At 49.4% G+C, this 17324-nt stretch overlaps 11 protein-coding genes across 11 annotated transcripts, besides 18 other annotated features; all 11 read left to right on the forward strand.

Annotated features, from left to right (window-relative positions):
* Tc00.1047053508413.5 (hypothetical protein, conserved) lies at positions 1–403 on the forward strand (the record flags this gene model as incomplete). The annotated part of the gene is made up of 1 exon (XM_803774.1): positions 1–403. A coding segment is annotated over one exon (403 nt), but the record flags the coding sequence as incomplete, so codon positions are not given.
* Positions 1–17324: a sequence feature (heterozygous, non-Esmeraldo-like haplotype).
* Positions 515–963: a mobile genetic element.
* On the forward strand, positions 1217–2788 carry Tc00.1047053508413.10 (hypothetical protein, conserved; the record flags this gene model as incomplete). Its single annotated transcript, XM_803765.1, has 1 exon — positions 1217–2788. The coding sequence occupies one exon, from the start codon at positions 1217–1219 to the stop codon at positions 2786–2788; it is 1572 nt and encodes a 523-aa protein (XP_808858.1).
* On the forward strand, positions 3150–4436 carry Tc00.1047053508413.20 (hypothetical protein, conserved; the record flags this gene model as incomplete). Its single annotated transcript, XM_803766.1, has 1 exon — positions 3150–4436. One exon carries the CDS (start codon positions 3150–3152, stop codon positions 4434–4436), a length of 1287 nt encoding a protein of 428 aa, XP_808859.1.
* Tc00.1047053508413.30 (hypothetical protein, conserved) lies at positions 5176–7413 on the forward strand (the record flags this gene model as incomplete). Its single annotated transcript, XM_803767.1, has 1 exon — positions 5176–7413. The coding sequence occupies one exon, from the start codon at positions 5176–5178 to the stop codon at positions 7411–7413; it is 2238 nt and encodes a 745-aa protein (XP_808860.1).
* On the forward strand, positions 7541–8953 carry Tc00.1047053508413.40 (serine/threonine protein phosphatase, putative; the record flags this gene model as incomplete). The annotated part of the gene is made up of 1 exon (XM_803768.1): positions 7541–8953. The coding sequence occupies one exon, from the start codon at positions 7541–7543 to the stop codon at positions 8951–8953; it is 1413 nt and encodes a 470-aa protein (XP_808861.1).
* Positions 7722–7746: a microsatellite.
* Positions 9295–9789, forward strand: Tc00.1047053508413.44 (60S ribosomal protein L12, putative; the record flags this gene model as incomplete). Its single annotated transcript, XM_803771.1, has 1 exon — positions 9295–9789. One exon carries the CDS (start codon positions 9295–9297, stop codon positions 9787–9789), a length of 495 nt encoding a protein of 164 aa, XP_808864.1.
* Positions 9886–9907: a sequence feature (AT_rich).
* Positions 9935–9979: a sequence feature (CT-rich).
* Positions 10181–10211: a microsatellite.
* Positions 10383–10410: a microsatellite.
* Positions 10414–10545: a sequence feature (A-rich).
* Positions 10663–10728: a sequence feature (A-rich).
* Tc00.1047053508413.50 (RNA-binding protein, putative) lies at positions 10735–11565 on the forward strand (the record flags this gene model as incomplete). Its single annotated transcript, XM_803769.1, has 1 exon — positions 10735–11565. One exon carries the CDS (start codon positions 10735–10737, stop codon positions 11563–11565), a length of 831 nt encoding a protein of 276 aa, XP_808862.1.
* Positions 11992–12419: a mobile genetic element.
* Positions 12153–12173: a sequence feature (AT_rich).
* Positions 12711–12801: a microsatellite.
* Positions 13020–13057: a microsatellite.
* Positions 13291–13349: a sequence feature (GA-rich).
* Positions 13767–13890: a sequence feature (T-rich).
* On the forward strand, positions 14830–15810 carry Tc00.1047053508413.60 (hypothetical protein, conserved; the record flags this gene model as incomplete). Its single annotated transcript, XM_803770.1, has 1 exon — positions 14830–15810. One exon carries the CDS (start codon positions 14830–14832, stop codon positions 15808–15810), a length of 981 nt encoding a protein of 326 aa, XP_808863.1.
* Positions 15890–15909: a microsatellite.
* Positions 15989–16264, forward strand: Tc00.1047053508413.68 (kinetoplastid membrane protein KMP-11; the record flags this gene model as incomplete). Its single annotated transcript, XM_803772.1, has 1 exon — positions 15989–16264. One exon carries the CDS (start codon positions 15989–15991, stop codon positions 16262–16264), a length of 276 nt encoding a protein of 91 aa, XP_808865.1.
* Positions 16444–16463: a microsatellite.
* Tc00.1047053508413.76 (kinetoplastid membrane protein KMP-11) lies at positions 16543–16818 on the forward strand (the record flags this gene model as incomplete). The annotated part of the gene is made up of 1 exon (XM_803773.1): positions 16543–16818. One exon carries the CDS (start codon positions 16543–16545, stop codon positions 16816–16818), a length of 276 nt encoding a protein of 91 aa, XP_808866.1.
* Positions 16998–17017: a microsatellite.
* Tc00.1047053508413.84 (kinetoplastid membrane protein KMP-11) lies at positions 17097–17324 on the forward strand (the record flags this gene model as incomplete). Its single annotated transcript, XM_803775.1, has 1 exon — positions 17097–17324. A coding segment is annotated over one exon (228 nt), but the record flags the coding sequence as incomplete, so codon positions are not given.

Raw genomic sequence — 17324 nt, forward strand, 5'->3', positions numbered from 1 at the left:
GGAACAAGTAAATTGCTTAATATTTACCCACGCTCACCACATTGCGCGACATCACAAGATTCCTGCGTGTTCTCTTCACCCCGGCTGTGTCGGGACAAACTTCTCGAGGGATCTTATGACTAGGGAGTGGGTCCAACGCATCTACCAGTATGCCTCGCTCCTCTTTCTAAAATCGTGGGAGGAGGGGGCGCAAACGACTTTGCATTGTGCGATGTGTGACGTCGAGGAATTAAGGCTTGTTAAGCCGCTGAATAAAACAAACCGAACTGAACCTGTTAGTCCCTACTTTGTGGAGTGCGGCAACCAGACCATTGAGTCGCTGCTGCCTTACGGCTGGGATGTGGAGGAGGCAGATCGCATTGTAGAGTGGGGGAAAAAACTGGTTGGGCTGGCGCCGAAATAGAGTTGAAAAAAGGAAAAAAAGAGAATTTTTATAACGGGAGCGAAAAAAAGCTTCACCGCCCCTGTCGTTACTTCTGTGTATGCATGCATATTGTTTATCTCACACTGTTGTAGGAGCTTGTGAAGAGAATGATCGCGGGAGAGCTGGCTAACTCAATTACTGTATATATCCTGATAAATGAATACACCTCTTTACGACACTTTTTCTACCGTATGAATCTTTTTGGGAAGAACACGACTTTAGTGGAGCAGGGAACCTATAGCGGCAAGATAATTCCTCATTTTTTAATTGCATTTTTTTTCTCAGCCCCTTTTTGATTTCCACCTCGCGGCGGGGTCTTGTGGTTGGAGGACCCCAAAGTCTGCCACTTCTTAAGTAATAATATTCCAAATCCTACCTGAATACAAAAGGTCACGTGAGTAGTCAACATAATATAAATATTTTGTCAGAAGAAAACATTGAGGCAAGTAACTGCCACTGCGTTACCCCCCTTTTGCCCTATCGTGTTTGGTTTCTATAAAGATCATTTCAGAATCCGGTCAGCGGCCCAGGTGAATATTCTTTGCGATTTGCCCTTTTTGGGCGGCGGATTGCAGCGGAATGGAATATACGCTTTACGTCTGGGGGTTCGGTTTTGAGAACTTTTTTTTTTGTTGTGTCCGCTTCTTTTCCACTGGGGGCCATGAAAACCTTCTTTGCTGAGCGATTTTCGTCGTCTTTTTTCCCTTTTTCTTCTTATTGCCGGAAGAGAACCGGATTGGTGTGGGTGGGGGGCCGCAGCCGCTCTTTTTATTTTCAATTCCGCCCACTGAAATGAGCATTTCCGGGGCTGTTCGCGCCAACACCTGCGCCGCGTACCGTCGCCTTCTAAGCGCAGTGAAACAAGTGACGCGCGACTGTCCGCTGCACAGAGAGGATGGTCTCACGAGGTACGTGGCGTTTCGTTTCTTTGACGCAGCCGAGCAAAACCGCCGGCGTTATCTTAAACTCCGCGAGGGGGATGCCGCACAAATAAACAAAGGGCGGCGGAAGAAATTGCGGGAGATGGAGGTTCAATACGAGCGCTTTATTGCGAAGGAATTGCAGAGGGTGCGTGAGGTGGCGGGACAAATCCTCCTTGCACCCGGCAATCGGGCTCTCACCTCCATGTTGCAGGTCCTCGCGGCGGGCGTTGGCAACTCACACTATCAACAGACGATAGAGAGGAATTATCTTCGCTACTGTCAGTTTGAAAACAAAAAGGTGGAAAGGAATGAGGCGGAGGAAGAAGCTACGGCGGAGCGCCAAAACCGCATTATGCAGCATGCACTTATTCCCTACGGGGAGCGTCTTCTCTTCCTTCATCGTCTGGACGTTAAGAATGATACGGGTGATGTACAAGAACCCGGCAGTCTGACATCATGGCAGGTGACGGAGGCCATTGTTGGGACGCGCAGTGGTGTTTCGGTACACTACATGTCGCATGGAAGGGAAGATGTGGTTGTAGAGGTTGACGAGACGTACAATAAGCAAATTGTCTACGTGCGGTGTGAGAAATACGATTGGAGTCGTGAGGTGGAACGGGTAGAAATCATTGAGTCAGAAGAGGTGCGGGGCACCATCTTTCACGCGGAGTACTCCAGTGTGGCACAGCGGCTCTGCGATGCTCTCCTGGCAGAAACCCCTTTGCACGCCTACCGTTCCACGGTTGTTGTTGGTCATGGTGTTGGAGGTGCTGTGGCGTTTTGTTTGGCGCTTTTGTTGCATGTCCGTGGCTTTGACGTAAAAAATTGCGTGACCTTCGGCGCACCAAAGGCAGTTCAGCAAACCCTTGAACGTTATATTCATGCCATTAACCCTATTCGCATCGTGCTGGAGGGAGATCCGCTGATTGACCTTCCGGTAACGGGGGCTGAGGGCGATCCCTTTGTACACTACGGTGAGATTTTGTTGATGGCCTCCGCTGTTGCGCCACCGCATGCAGAAGAAGGAGAGCCACGGCGGCGTCAGGTCAGTAAGGATGACGAAACAGAGGAGGGGGGACAGCAAGAGATGAATGCGGCTGCTGTGACTGATGTCCTCACTGCCGAAGCACTCGGTGACCTTTTGGAATCCGCGGAAAATTTGCCGCTACCTTGTGAGGCAGGCGATTTTCAGATGGATGACGAAGAAACGCAGGCGGAAGTGGAAAAGGAGGAAGAAGAAGGGGACGAATTGGGGTTCCGCCGTATAGCGGCGGAGCGGTATGCGGCGGGTTTCTTGCCGGAGGATTACATTGGACGACTTCTTGACACCACTGTGCCGTTAACATATGCGGAGGGTGAGGAAGTGTGGGACGAGGGCGAATACGCGCAAATGAGACGCGAATCTGCACTACGGCTTCACACGTCTGGCCTGCACGAATGACGATTGGGGGCACTAAGATCTTGTTGTGCAACAATTCTACAAGGGGAGCGGTGCGCCTTATTCTATGGTTTCTTTTACTTTTTTGTTTCCACCGTTTTTTTTTTTTACTTTGCGCTCTGTGGTTGCTATTAAATGTGCGTATGTTTCTGCGTGTTTGTGTGCTTCAGTATTTTATTGGAGATCCTTTTCCCGTCCTCCTTTTTTTTTTTGCTTTGACACATTGAAGGATGTGGGTTAAGAAGGGAGTGTATATTTTTACGCGTATGAGTGTGTGTGCGTGTGAATAAACAGTTCTATTCTTTTGGTTGTTTGTTTGGTATCTTTTTTTTCTTTGCGCTGTTGGCGTTATTTGCTGCAGCAGATGATTCATCTTTTTTCCTCAGAGGCGCTTGCGGCGTTGATATGTCTTTTGTTTATTGCCATCGCCACTGCCGCTCACTTCTTTCAATGGTCGTGGTGGTGCTCCATGACAACAGCGGATACACTGCTGGCGGTCGTGAGCTGCATATTTGCCTGTCGTGGCGTGGCATCTGGGCGTCAGTGCAAGTGGCCGAGCGATGTGGACTTCACGTCTCGTGTGGCACTCGTCACAGGGGCGTCCTCTGGCGTTGGCTACGGCGTTTCGCAGGAACTCGCGCAGCACGGGTGGACTGTCATCATGGGTGGGAGGAACTTGTTGCGCCTGCTTGAAGCAAAGCGCTCTCTCATGGCGAAAAAGCCTTCTGGGCGTCTCGTTGTGCTCGCGGAGGTTGACTTATCCGATTTTGACAGCGTGCGAGGCTTCGCCGCCACCGTTCTCGAGCAAAAAGAGAAATTTCCCGTGTCGTTGCTGGTGAACGCCGCGGGTGTGCTGCGTCGCCACTTACACCGCTGCGAAGATACGGGGCTGGAGGAAATGATTGCTACAAACGTCGTGGGCCCCATGCTGCTTACAAATTTGTTGTTGCCGCTGTTGGAGGAGACGGCAGAGCGCAGCGGTGTGTCTTCGCGTATTGTCAACGTTGCATCCTCCTGTCATACTTTTCTTGGTGTGCGGCAGCGATGTAGCCCTGGCGAAATGCTCGCCGCACTGCACCCATCGCCCAAGGAAGGGGATGACAAGGAGGCGAAGGTGGAAGCTCCCACCGTGGAAGAATTCACTCTTGGCAATTTTGTCGGATACTATGGGCTCTCGAAGTTGTGTGTTATTTGGTGGACCTCTGTCCTTGCACGCCGCGTCTCTCTTCGCTTCTTTTGCAACGGCGATGGTCGTCAACTTAAGGTGTTTGTGGCATGTTGCCACCCAGGCGTCATCACGACACACCTGTACCGGGACCTATTTCCACTGCCAGTGCTTGATCATGTTCTTTACTATCCCTCATTACTCATTGGAAAGACGTGGAAAGAAGGAGCGCAGGCGGTACTAAGTCTATGCGTGGAGGCGGATAAAATGGTACACGGTGGCTACTACATGTGCACTGGTGAGTATGGGCCCAACAGTGGCATCAACTGCCTTTCAAAAGAAGCCAGGAATCTGGAAGGGGCAAACAATTTTTGTATTTGGGCTGAGAAAGTGATAGAGGCGCAAAGGATTATTCCGAAAAAAACAAAAACAGGGCAGAGTGTGGCGGCACCGAAAAAAATCATGAGGGTGAAGTTTGTGACGTGAAATGTTGTGATGCTGAGGAGAAAGCACGCGATCACCAAAAAGAGGAGAGTGATTATTTAGGAACATAACGTGCGATGAAAATTTTTTTTTCCTTTTTTTGTTGTTGCGAGTCTGCAGGAGGAATGTTGTACGGCCTTGTGTGTGCCCTGTAAAATAGGCATGGCAGCATCCTTCTCTCATTTTCATCGTTGCGTATATTTTTTGTTGCAATGGTCATGTTGTGGAGGCCCACACAACCTTTCCCCGCCGCTGCACGGGAGGCGGGCGAATGGCGCCTTCAGCACCTCCGCTCCTTTGATTTGCACTTGGTGGTGGTAGCTAATGAAAAGTCGGTGTGGACGCTCCATTGCGTATTGAATATAAAGGTTGTGTACGTGTTTATATGAACGCATGGCCATGAGAGCAGCTCGACAAAAACACATTATGGTTTTCTTCTCCCCTCCCCTCATCTTTATTGAGGGGAAAAGCAAGGCGCAGACCACTTTTCTTGCTCTTGCTTGTATTTTTCGACGTGCTCTGCTATTTTTCTTTTCGTTCTCCGTGCTTTGTTCTCCCCCGTTTTTTTCTGTGTCGTGTTGACAGATGCGTAATTCTCCATCGCCCAACTGTTGTTGCGGTAGTTTTTGCTTTTGCCCGCTCACTCCTACGGAGTTTCTGGCTGATTGTTTGCTTAAATTGACGCTCCTTTTGCTTTACTTTTTTTGTCTCTAGCCTTTTTCTATTGAAGATTAAGGGAATTATGTCATCTCCCGAACTAAAGCATCGGCGGATGGAAGGGCACATGTCGTTTGTTCCCCCACAATTTCAGCTGCCTGCACGACCGCCAGCCAGCGGGTTCCCATGCGAGACGGATATTCTCGTTCCGGGTGCACGTGGTAAAAGCAGCATGGACGGCAAAGCGCTGCTGCTCAATGCTTCGCCCACGTTGGAGCTTCCAAAGGAGGAGGCGGTGTCGCTTTTTACGGCACTGAGGCAGCATCCCAAGTGTGCGTCTATACGAGAGCAGCTCAATATTATCAACGAGGCGTATCTCGAGGAGATATTTTGCGAGGATGATGCTCGGGAAGACGACACGCGTCGTCGGGTGGATTACAATGCCGCCTGTGCTCTGCTCAAATCCAACTCTTCGAAGCGTCTCTCGGCATGTGTTTCGTGCCTCACACGAGGTCAGCATCGCCAATATCGCTCACATATGCTTAGGTACATGCAAACGGGCGTTGTACCGAAAAATACAGAGGAATATCCCGACATGGGCATTGTAATTGACCTTGTTCAGCGTGAGCAGAGCTCTTACCTTCATAAATTCATGGAGGAGACGCTGTCATGTGAGGCCTGTAAGATCGAGGCTGGCTACAAAAAGCGGTCTGGCAAGGCGGTGGAAATTTCCACGTTGCACCGGTCCTGTTGGAACCATAATTACATGGACGAACATGTGGAGCGATTTGCGAAGCGATGGTGGCTTTATCGACTCGAGTCGAGACTGCTGCGATGCTTCTCTGACGAGGAGGCGAGTAAAAAAGAAAGCAATGGCGGCGACGGTGGCGATGCTTTTAGTGAGATTGTATTTGACCTTAAGAGGGCAGAAGCAGCAGCAAGAGCGGCAGAAAACGCCAAACGAACAGAAATGGTGGTGAAGCCGGTCGCCAAGTTGACATCTCGCGCACGTCAGTTGGCTGCTCAGTGCGTCGCTGCGACCGTTACGCAGAGGGTGTCACGTGGGGAAGCGCGGTGCCTTCCGGGCGTCTCCATTCCACCGACGCTGCCGTTGGCGGTGCAGCAACTTGACACGCGCGAGGCACGACTGTACCCTCTTGCCCCTCCTGAGCAGCAGCGGAACGATGGGGACGAGGAGGTTGCAATCCAAGAGGAAGTTTTGTCACTCACACGTCCTGTCAATTCCGTGGCGGGCGTTTCGTTCTCGCTACGCCTGTGCAAGTCGGCGTTAGTGGAGCTTTCCGCGGCGCATTTGTCGTCGTGCCGTGCGGAGTTTCAGCTTCCTGTGCGATGTGTCTGGCACCCGACAGAGCGGCGAGTTGATATTTGCATGGAGAAACCGTTGCCGGGGTCTAGGGAGACCCGACGTAACGTCAATGCGGCGGCATTCAAACGTTTGGTGGACAATGAGCCGCGTCTTCCGTCAAACGGTCGTTGCAGTGAGCGAGGCCTATACAAAAGCAAGTGCATCGCGGAGGTCTCGTTCGGTAACGATATTGCTTTTTACTGTGTGTCGAACTGCGTCTACGACGTTACCCATCAGCACCCAGTCTTCCGCATGATAAAGATGGAGTACAACTGCAAAGGCTACAACACCGTCCCTGATGACGAAAAGACGTTTAATTGTGAAAGTTTTAGCAAAAGGGAGGTGGTACGCATGTGGACACTCCTTCACTGCAACCCAACAGCTGTCCTCTACGTTTACCGTATCAACGCCTACTCAAATGCGGTGATTGGCATCGAGCAGTTTTCATCCGTGTCGTTTATGACTCAGGTGATAGGAGCATTTTCAAGTGACGCAGAGATAAAGCGTGCATGGAGCTCCCTTCGCGACGTATTGCAGAGCACTGTTTCTGCCATTGCCCAGCGAATGCAGCTCTCCGAGTGCTCTAAAAGTGCGAGAAGCGTTACGTTTCTTCTTTCCAAGAAGAAGGAGGACGGGGTTGTGTCACTCTGCTCTGTGAAGGCCTGTTATCCACAGCAGACGGTACCTCTGGATGAGGCGGTCGAATGCTTTATTGAGCCGAGCAGTCGAATGGTATGTCGTCGAGAATACCTGCCGCCAAGTGTTTGGCCCTTTCCGGATCGCATTCCCTACACATATGGCCCAGCGCCACGGGCGTGTTATGTCATCAACCGGACGACCGAGACAAGACACGACTCTGCACACTACGCCAAGCACGATGTTTGGCATCACGAGCCGCGGTACTACACTGTGGGCGACGACGGGGTTGTCCGGGAGCTACGGCCAGCGGATCCGTAGGCTACTAGAGTGAGTGGTAATTGGACAGGGAGAGGTCTGAAGAAAAGGTCAAAATGCCCAAGAAGAAGAAAAGGGGGAGATGGCGGTGACGAGGTGTGCCACAATTGTTAGTACGACAACGCGTTAGATGGATGCCCAGGGAGGAAGATGCAAAGGTATCTTTTTGAGACCAATAATTTATAATAAACGTCAGAAGGCACTTTTCTCAATGGTATGGAACGGCTTACGCATTAATGTCTGGACTTTTTCTGATGCTACTTTCAAGATGTGGAATTTTATTTTTTTTCTTTGTCTTTGTTATTTCACTAATTATTATTATTATTATTATTATTACTCTCTCTTTCCCTCTGTGATTCCACGACCTGCTCTTGCTGGAAAGGTGGTACGCGGCATGTATTCTGAACGAGGGCTGCCCTCTGTTGAGCCACCACCTCTGTTTCCACTTGAAAAGGATCGGCTTTTTCCATGTGAGCTGGCAGGCAATGCGGGCGTTAATGGTAGTGTTGATGGGGATATACGTGTGCCCGACACCACGGTTCTTCAACGGCACTTCAAGGCAGGTGGTGTCCTGCAGGAGGCTGACGCAATTTGGCTGATTGAAACCGCTAGCGCGTTGTTTGCGCAGGAACCTAATGTTTTGCGCTTGGAGGATCCTGTTACCGTGTGTGGTGACATACATGGACAGTACTACGACCTGCTGACGTTGCTAGAACTTGGTGGGGATCCGGGCGAAACGCAATATTTGTTTCTCGGGGACTACGTTGACCGGGGTATTTTTTCCTGTGAGGTGACACTTCTTCTCTTTGCCTTTAAAATTCGATATCCAAAGTCTTTTTGGATACTGCGTGGAAACCACGAGTGTCGTCATCTTTCCTGCTGCTTTACTTTTCGTGATGAATGTTTGCGTAAGTACGGTGAAGCCGTGTATGATGCATTTCAGCTAGCCTTTGACCGGCTGCCTTTAGCCGCTCTCGTGGCGGCAGCGTTCTTTTGCGTCCATGGAGGAATTTCGCCGTACATCAAGACAATCCGTGAAATTGACGATATTGAGCGGGTGCGGGAGCCACCGATGTTCGGCCCCATGTGTGATCTTCTGTGGTCGGATCCCATGGAGGAAGAGGAGGAGCAGATGTGTCCAGATGCATTGTTTTTGCATAATGCGCTGCGCGGCTGTTCTTTTTTATACTCCAGTAGTGCGGTGGAGGAATTTCTTACCTTGAATGGCCTCCTCAGTGTGATTCGCGCACACGAGGCGCAGAACGAGGGGTTTCGTTTCTTTCGGAAGGTGGGATCCACGGGGTTTCCTTCAGTTATTTGCATCTTTTCCGCACCTAATTATTGTGACGCATATGACAACAGGGCATCTATTTTAAAAATTGAACGCAAAACGCTGCGAGTGATACAGTTTATGGCTGCACCTCATCCTTATTTACTTCCCAACTTTATGAACGCCTTCACATGGTCTCTGCCTTTTCTCTATGAAAGGCTGGTGGGCATCATACGGTTTCTAACTGCAGGCGAAGAGGAGGAAATGAGTTAACTCTCAGTCGGCTTTAAGCTTCGGATGAGTATGTGGGAACCGCTGCTTGTGGAGAAGGAGTCGATGACGAAAATGGAGGAAAAGTACAATTCTTTTTTTTTACTCTTCTTCTTTTACTGCGACTCACAGACTTGTGAAAAGGCGACAGTGAAGCGAACTGTTTTTTTCAACGAAGATACCAGCACACACGGATGGCTTTCTTCTTCTTTCTATGGGTATTATAGTGTATTGTGTGAAACATGACAACCCCTCCAACATTTCTTTTGTTTTTTTCCTTTGGTTTTTCCCGTGCGCTTCCAATACCGGTACTCCACGTTTGCTGGAAGGAAAGAAGTCGCGAAATGCCCCCCAAGTTTGACCCCAACCAGGAGCTTATAGTCATTGTGAGGGCCGTCGGCGGTGAAGTGCCTGCCACAGCGTCGCTCGCTCCGAAGGTCGGTCCGCTCGGCCTGAATGCCAAGAAGATCGGCGAGGACATCGCCAAGTCCACGAAGGACTGGAAGGGCCTCAAGGTCACATGTGAGCTGCGCGTCAAGAACCGTGTGGCCACTGTGCGTGTCACGCCCTCCGTGGCCTCTCGTTTGATCCGCGCCCTGAAGGAGCCGCCGCGTGACCGCAAGAAGGTGAAGAACATCAAGCACAGCGGCAATATCCCCTTCTCGGAGATTCTTAAGATTGCAAAGGAGGCGGCGCCCAACTCCATGGGGGCCAACATGAAGTCCGTCGTGATGGAGGTGCTCGGCACGGCACTTTCCGTAGGCTGCACAATCGATGGCGAGAACCCGCGGGAAATACAGGACAAGGTGCGTAATGGCAAATTGAAGGTTCCGAACTGAGAGCGCTGCTTCCTGCGTGGCATGCATGTATGCCGCCGCGTGCTTGGTCGCGCACTGGCCAAACACGAACGTCGCGTCCTCTTCTTTCTCGTTTTGTTAATTTTTTTAATTTTATTTTCTGTCAGTTTCTGAGAGAACACGTGAGTCACTCGCTCTCCCTTTTTTTTTCTTTTTCTCTCTCCCTCTGTCTGTGTATTTGTGACCCTGCCGCTGCTGGCACTGCCGCTGCCTCTTCCCCGCATGAGCGTTTTTTTTTTTTTAATTGTGTTTTTTGCCCTCTTTCCATCCTCTTGACGTGTCGCATCCGTTCCGGCCTGTCGGCAGTTTATTTGTTTTAAGTCTGCGTGGCGATTTCAGAGGGGCGAAGTGACTTTTTGGGGCGTTGAAGACGAAAGAAAAAAAAAAAAAGAAAAAAAAAAGAAGGAAGGAAACTCGCCACTGCAAAACAGCAAAGAAAAGAAGCGAGTGGGAGTGAGAGAGAAAACGAAGGGCCTCACTGTCGTTGGTTTTGCGTAAATAAAGGCGAGGCGGAGGGGGCGGAATAGGCGACGAGCAAAGTAAAGGAGAAGAGGCACTACCACACACAAAAAAGTTGTGTGTGTGTGTGTGGGTGTGTGGGTGGGGAAAAAAAAAGGAAGGAAAAAATAGAGGACGTCTAAAATAAATAAATAATAAAAAAAAAAAAATAAGCGAAAAACAAAAACAACAACAAAACGACGAAAAGAACAGCACCGAACGAAAAAGAAAAAGAAAAAACTCACGAGGAGAGAATTATATAAGTAAATATAATTAGAAGGGGTCTGTTTGCGTAAACATAGGTGCGAAAGAAGGCAGGAGGAGGGAGAAGGAGAAAAAATTAGCGGAACGGCGGATAAACAAAGAAACAACAACAAAAACAACAAAAAAGGAGGCAAAAAAGAAAAAAAAAGAACAAAAAAATAAGATATGATGGACGACCAGTCCTCCACATCGGGCGGACCCCAAGAAGGGAGGGATGCCGATCACCGACAGAATCATGGAAATGTGCTGTTCGTTGGCAATCTTCCATTCCAGACACCGTGGCAGCACGTGAAGGACCACTTCAGGAAGGCCGGGAAGGTGCGCTACACCGACCTCATTGCCGACCGCATGGGCCGGCCAAAGGGATCCGCATTGGTGACAATGGTGACGGCTGAGGGTGCGCAGAGAGCAATTCGCATGTACAATGAAACGGACTTTGAGGGCCGACGACTAATTGTTCGTCTCTTTGATGACGGTCCCCGCCCACCGATTGTGCAGCGTGGCATGATGCCCCAGTACGACCGTCAGACCCAACAGCAGCAACCGCAGCAGCAGTCGCAACGATTCCGTGGATACACAGGCGCAAGTTCTGGTGGCTCGAATTACAACAACACAACCAACTTTGGTCGTAGGGCGGATTACATGGGCCGTGGTGGCTACACGATGGAAGAGGATCTTAATGCAACGAGCTTGAACGATATGGGTGACTCAGTGCCCAAGCCACGCAGCCAGCAGGTTAATGAATTTGGTCGAAAATTGTTTGTTTCAAATTTGCCGTTTGACTGCACAAGCAGCGCGCTGCGAGAGACGTTCCAGCAAGTGGGAAATGTGGAGCGGGCGGAGGTCATCTTGGGGCGTAATGGAAAGAGCAGGGGGATGGGCATTGTCGTGATGAGGACGGAAAAGGAGACGCGCTTGGCCATAGAAGAGTTTGACGGCATTGAGATGGCAAACAGGGCTATGAGTGTTCGTCTCGACAACAAAACCACGGCGTAACAACAGTCTGAAAAAGCACGTTACATTGGAAGACGCTTGAAAAGAAGAAAATATGAATGTTGTGGTGGATGGATGGAGGAGAAGGAATAAAGAAGGAGAAGGGCACCTCGAACAATGATACATGCAGCTGAAAGGGGTTGAAGGAAGAGAAGGAAAATTGACAAGGTAAGGAGGGAGGGACGAGGAATGAGAGATAATATGGGGAAGGGGTGGCGTGTGTCTGTGTGTGAGACAGGCTAGGATGGGAGAACGGGGCGGGGCGACCAGTGGCGATATTCCTATTTCTTTTTCAGTGTGAGGGCTTGTTTCGGCATACCTTCGATTATTATCATCATCATTTCTAACTTTCTCCCTCTCTCTCTCTTTTTTTTTTTGTTTGCATTTGTGCGTATTGGTTTCAGGTTTTCCCTTTTTTTTTTTTTTTCTAGGAGCTTGTGAAAAGAATGATCGCGGGAGAGCTGGCTAACTTAATTAATGTATGTATGTATATCCTGATAAATGAATGCATTCTTTATGATACTTTCTACCGTATGAATCTTTTTGGGAAGAAAGCGACTTTGTAGGGGCGGGGAGCAGATAGAGGCCAGATAAATTTTTAATTTTATTTTGCCATCCCACCCACCCCCTTTTGATTCCCACCACGCGGCGGGGTCTTGTGGTTGGAGGACCCCAAAGTCTGCCACTTCGTAAGTAATATTATTCTGAGGAAAAAGGACCATGCTGGTGGTCCACAGAATTCTATATATTGAATGAAAATAAAACATTGAAGCAATTAACTAACTAACCCTTTTTTCCTAACTTGTTTGGTTTCCATAGATAATTTCAGGACCCGGCCAGCTGCCCGGAAGATTATTCTAAATCACATTACTTTTAGTAAACTTTTTTCCTTTGTGACTGTTGCTTTGGATACTATTGTTCTTTTTGTTGCCTTGCTCGTCATGTATTTTTGCTTTCTGTTTCTTGGGGGAAGCAGGCAATGCAAATAACGGGATTATTTTTTTTATTGTTCCCAATGCCGTGGGAAGTGCAGGAATAGAATCTATCCCTTTATCTCTCTCTGTGTGTGTATAGTGGAATGATCGTTAGGGAGGAGAAGCGCTTGGATGGGGAGAAACGACTGATGGTCAGGGGTCTTGGATGATTGTTTTGTTTTAGGTTTTTTTTTTTCTTTCTGTGTGAGTGTGTTTGTGTGTTTACATGCGTGTTTCTTTGATGCCCTGTTTTGTTTGTTTGTTTTGGCTGAGGATGGCACTGTTGTCATTGGTCTTTTAAAGTGTTTTTGTTTTTGTTTTTCTCTCTTTTCTATCCTCTTTTTTTGAGCGTGTGTGCTTTTGACTGCCCCAGTCTCCGTGCAACCGTACGTGCAGCGTGTTTTTCTAGCGTTCAGGCTGTTGAAGTGGGGATGTGACTACATGGGGAGCATGCATCTTCCACGAGACGTGACAATGTGTGGGGAAAAAGAGAGAGAGAGAGAGAGAGGGAGTGAGGGAGATGTTTTGTTTTGTTTGTTTGGTTCAAAAGAAAGCCCAACGGGTGGAGGGTTGAGTGGGCAACGAGAGGAATGGGGGGAGCAGGGAATAAAACTGCCTTTGTCTTCTACGAAGAGGGGTAAAGGAGGGAAGGAGAGAAGGAGGGGGAAAGAGGGGGATGCATGGATGGTTCTTCTTCCTCTCCGTACTTGTTTGTATGTGCGTGAGTGGATGGAGAGATTGGAGCAATGAGTTTGAGGGAGACGGTAAGGGAGAGAGAGAGAGGGAAGGGGGGAGTGGAGAAAGACGGAAGAGACAAGCGATGAAGGGCTGCGTGAAATGTTGGCAGATGTCAGTTACTGGGCTTTATTCTGGGGATTTGTTTTTGTTGTGTTGAGTCCCTTACGACGCTGGTTTGGCCTTGTTGGTTACGAGTGTGGGCGCCGGTGACCGTGATAAGTTCACAAATAACACACATAGGTGCAATATCCATATGCTTTCACCCACACACGATTCAATTGTCTTTGCCCCATGCTGCGGGGGACACAAGTTGAATTGCTCTTGCCGCATGTCTTCTTGTGTTTCTCTCTTGCTGTTTTTGGTGGTGTTGGTGGGGTTTGTCGGATTTAAGCATGCATGTGTGAAAATTTTTTAACTGCTGACTGCGCATGAATGCATGGTGGAAGTGGAGGAGGTCCGATCGTGGGTGTCAGTGAGTGTCCGTTCTCTTCCTTCTTTTCTCTTCTTTTTTTTTATTATTGTCGTTTCTTTTTTTTTTTGCTCGTCTTATTCTTCTTAATTATTTTTCTTGTTCTTTTGCCTTTCCATTTTTTTTTTTTTTTTTTTTTTTTTTTTTGGGGCCTCTGTGTGCTCTCGCTCTCCCTCCTTTTCTCCCTCTGCCTTCTTTCATCCTCATTGGATCCGTGTGTGTTTTTTCTTCCGGTATTCCTCATCTTCTTTTGTTATCCCTTGTTTTTTTTTTTTCTTGATGATCTCTCCTTCTTCCTTTCTCTGAGTGTGTGTGTCTGGCCGTTGGATGCGCATGGGTTTACGCACCGCAGCGTCCGGGGACCGGCGATGATGAAGACGGGTGCCTTCAGACAAAACCGACGTGATATCACCGGGCCATTGGCGTGTGGCTCAGCCGCAGTGGGTCGGCGGTGAGCGGGGCGACACGTTTCCAGCTGGCGGCTGCAGAGAAGCGGGGGTGGGTGGGAGAGCGGCATCATGGACTTGGGTGGACGACGCCAGTAACTCCAGGGGGCGGAAAAAATAAAAAGACTGACCGCAAAAGCACGCATAAGAGGGAGAATTAACCGAATGTAGAGAGGCGAGAAGAAACAGAAACTTTTACGTGGATGGCCTTCGAGAGTATCTTCACAGAGAGCGGCTTTTTTGTGGCTGATTGCTTGTTTGTGTGTGCTTATTTATGCCCCCGTCTGGCGAGGCGGTTTCGTGGGCGGTGTTTTTGCTCTTGTTGAAGCTCCGCTAGCCCAAACCAAAGGAAAGGCTGGCAAAAAAAAAACAAAAAAAACAAAAAGGGATATTGGTTTCTGCAGCGTGCAGGCTGTTTTTTTTTTTTCTTGCAGCAACCACAATCGGAATTGTGCGGAGAAGTGTCTTCTCTCCCCTCCTTTCCTATTGTCATTGACATCCCAATTATCCCAGGCGCGTTGATTCCTTTCAGCGCTTATGATAACGAGCTCCTTATGACTCTGCTACTACTGCCTGCACCTTCCTAATTGCCCCTTTTCCGCACTTGACCACCGAAGCGTTTAGAGCGACGTGAGTGTTCATGCCGTACAGGCTGCTCGTCACAAAAATCCCACTGCACGTGGGGGAGGAGGAATTCTACGACTATGTGCGTGCCCATGTTAGCGGAGAGGCGGTGGTGAATGCCCTTCTTATTATGCTGCCAGGGGGCGGGGGCGCATCAACGCTCATTTCATCTTCCGGTGCTGCGCTGGTGGATTACTCTGCCAAAAACGCGGCCGATGCAGCAAGGCGCGTGGATTTCTACGTGGACGGTGTGGCTGTAATGATGAAGGCGGTTGGCTCCGTTCCGACGCCAGGGCGACACACTGAGTTGCTGGCCGAAGAAGGGCGCGTGGCCTACCAGCGGCTTCGGCGCGGCCTGTCTCATGCAGATCGTTGTACCGCCCGCACCGATGCGGCGGCGGGGCAGAAGCGACAGCGCAAGGACGAGAATGTCGTCGTCGTCGATGATGTTGACACGAACATGAAAGGCGTGCGGGAAACGGACAATCAGAAGGCTGAGGAGGTTGAGCTCCGCCTTGTTGGGATACCACATGATGTGTACGGTTCTCTTTTTGATGAAGGCGTTGCGGGCTCAGGGTCTCATACAACACGTCAATCCACCGTCGACCTCTTCACGGATGTCGCCCTCACCATTCGCCGTGCGACTCTCGGGGAGCTGTTGTCGCTGCGACGCATCACTGACGACGAGGCGGTTATTCGGGTCTTCGCGGACACGGCCGATACGCTACTGGGGCAGGCGGAGACTGGTCTCCAGCTCCTCATACAATCCACTGCCACTACTGAGGACGCCAAAGAATTTCTTAAAGAGCCAAGTGACCAGCGCATCCTCTTTGTGCGCCGGCCACGGCCACAGGTGCGAATCACCGGTGATAACTTTGCGCTGGCAACAAAGCACGATGTGGTGGGGGCTATGGCACGCATAATGGAGCTCACCAACGCGAAGGTCGCTGGCTTTATTGACCCTTTTGGTAACTTGTTGCTTCCCTCCCTTAACTGAATCAACGCAATTCCTCACTGCCAGAATGGCTATCTTTACCGCTCAACTTGAGCTGTGTGGGGATAACTCACTTTTCCCGGTGTGTGTGTGTGTGTGTGTCTTCCATCATTATGCCGCTTTTCTTGCCTCTCTTTTCTCCTACAGTTTAACACGCCCAAGCAACATATCTAAGTGAAAAATGGCCACCACTCTTGAGGAATTCTCCGCCAAGCTTGACCGCCTGGACGCCGAGTTCGCGAAGAAGATGGAGGAACAGAACAAGAAGTTCTTCGCGGACAAACCCGACGAGAGCACGCTCTCCCCTGAAATGAAGGAGCACTATGAAAAGTTTGAAAAAATGATTCAGGAGCACACCGACAAATTCAACAAAAAGATGCACGAGCACTCTGAGCACTTCAAGGCCAAATTTGCTGAGTTGCTTGAGCAGCAGAAGAACGCCCAGTTCCCAGGATAGTATGAAGAATGAATCTAGGGATAGAAGGGCTGTGGTTGGTGACGTACACGCCGTCGACTACGGCTCCCTAAATGGTTTTTTTTTATTATTTAAGCCAGTTTTTTTATTTTGTTTTGAACCAACCAGCCGGCAGTTGCCGGGTTTGTGTGGCCACGCCGTTATTTCTTTCTTGTTTCCCGGTGTGTGTGTGTGTGTGTGTCTTCCATCATTATGCCGCTTTTCTTGCCTCTCTTTTCTCCTACAGTTTAACACGCCCAAGCAACATATCTAAGTGAAAAATGGCCACCACTCTTGAGGAATTCTCCGCCAAGCTTGACCGCCTGGACGCCGAGTTCGCGAAGAAGATGGAGGAACAGAACAAGAAGTTCTTCGCGGACAAACCCGACGAGAGCACGCTCTCCCCTGAAATGAAGGAGCACTATGAAAAGTTTGAAAAAATGATTCAGGAGCACACCGACAAATTCAACAAAAAGATGCACGAGCACTCTGAGCACTTCAAGGCCAAATTTGCTGAGTTGCTTGAGCAGCAGAAGAACGCCCAGTTCCCAGGATAGTATGAAGAATGAATCTAGGGATAGAAGGGCTGTGGTTGGTGACGTACACGCCGTCGACTACGGCTCCCTAAATGGTTTTTTTTTATTATTTAAGCCAGTTTTTTTATTTTGTTTTGAACCAACCAGCCGGCAGTTGCCGGGTTTGTGTGGCCACGCCGTTATTTCTTTCTTGTTTCCCGGTGTGTGTGTGTGTGTGTGTCTTCCATCATTATGCCGCTTTTCTTGCCTCTCTTTTCTCCTACAGTTTAACACGCCCAAGCAACATATCTAAGTGAAAAATGGCCACCACTCTTGAGGAATTCTCCGCCAAGCTTGACCGCCTGGACGCCGAGTTCGCGAAGAAGATGGAGGAACAGAACAAGAAGTTCTTCGCGGACAAACCCGACGAGAGCACGCTCTCCCCTGAAATGAAGGAGCACTATGAAAAGTTTGAAAAAATGATTCAGGAGCACACCGACAAATTCAACAAAAAGATGCACGAGCACTCTGAGCACTTCAAGGCCAAA

The sequence above is a fragment of the Trypanosoma cruzi genome, genomic scaffold (assembly GCF_000209065.1).
Source record: "Trypanosoma cruzi strain CL Brener 1047053516807 genomic scaffold, whole genome shotgun sequence".
In the NCBI taxonomy this organism is placed as follows: domain Eukaryota; phylum Euglenozoa; class Kinetoplastea; order Trypanosomatida; family Trypanosomatidae; genus Trypanosoma; species Trypanosoma cruzi.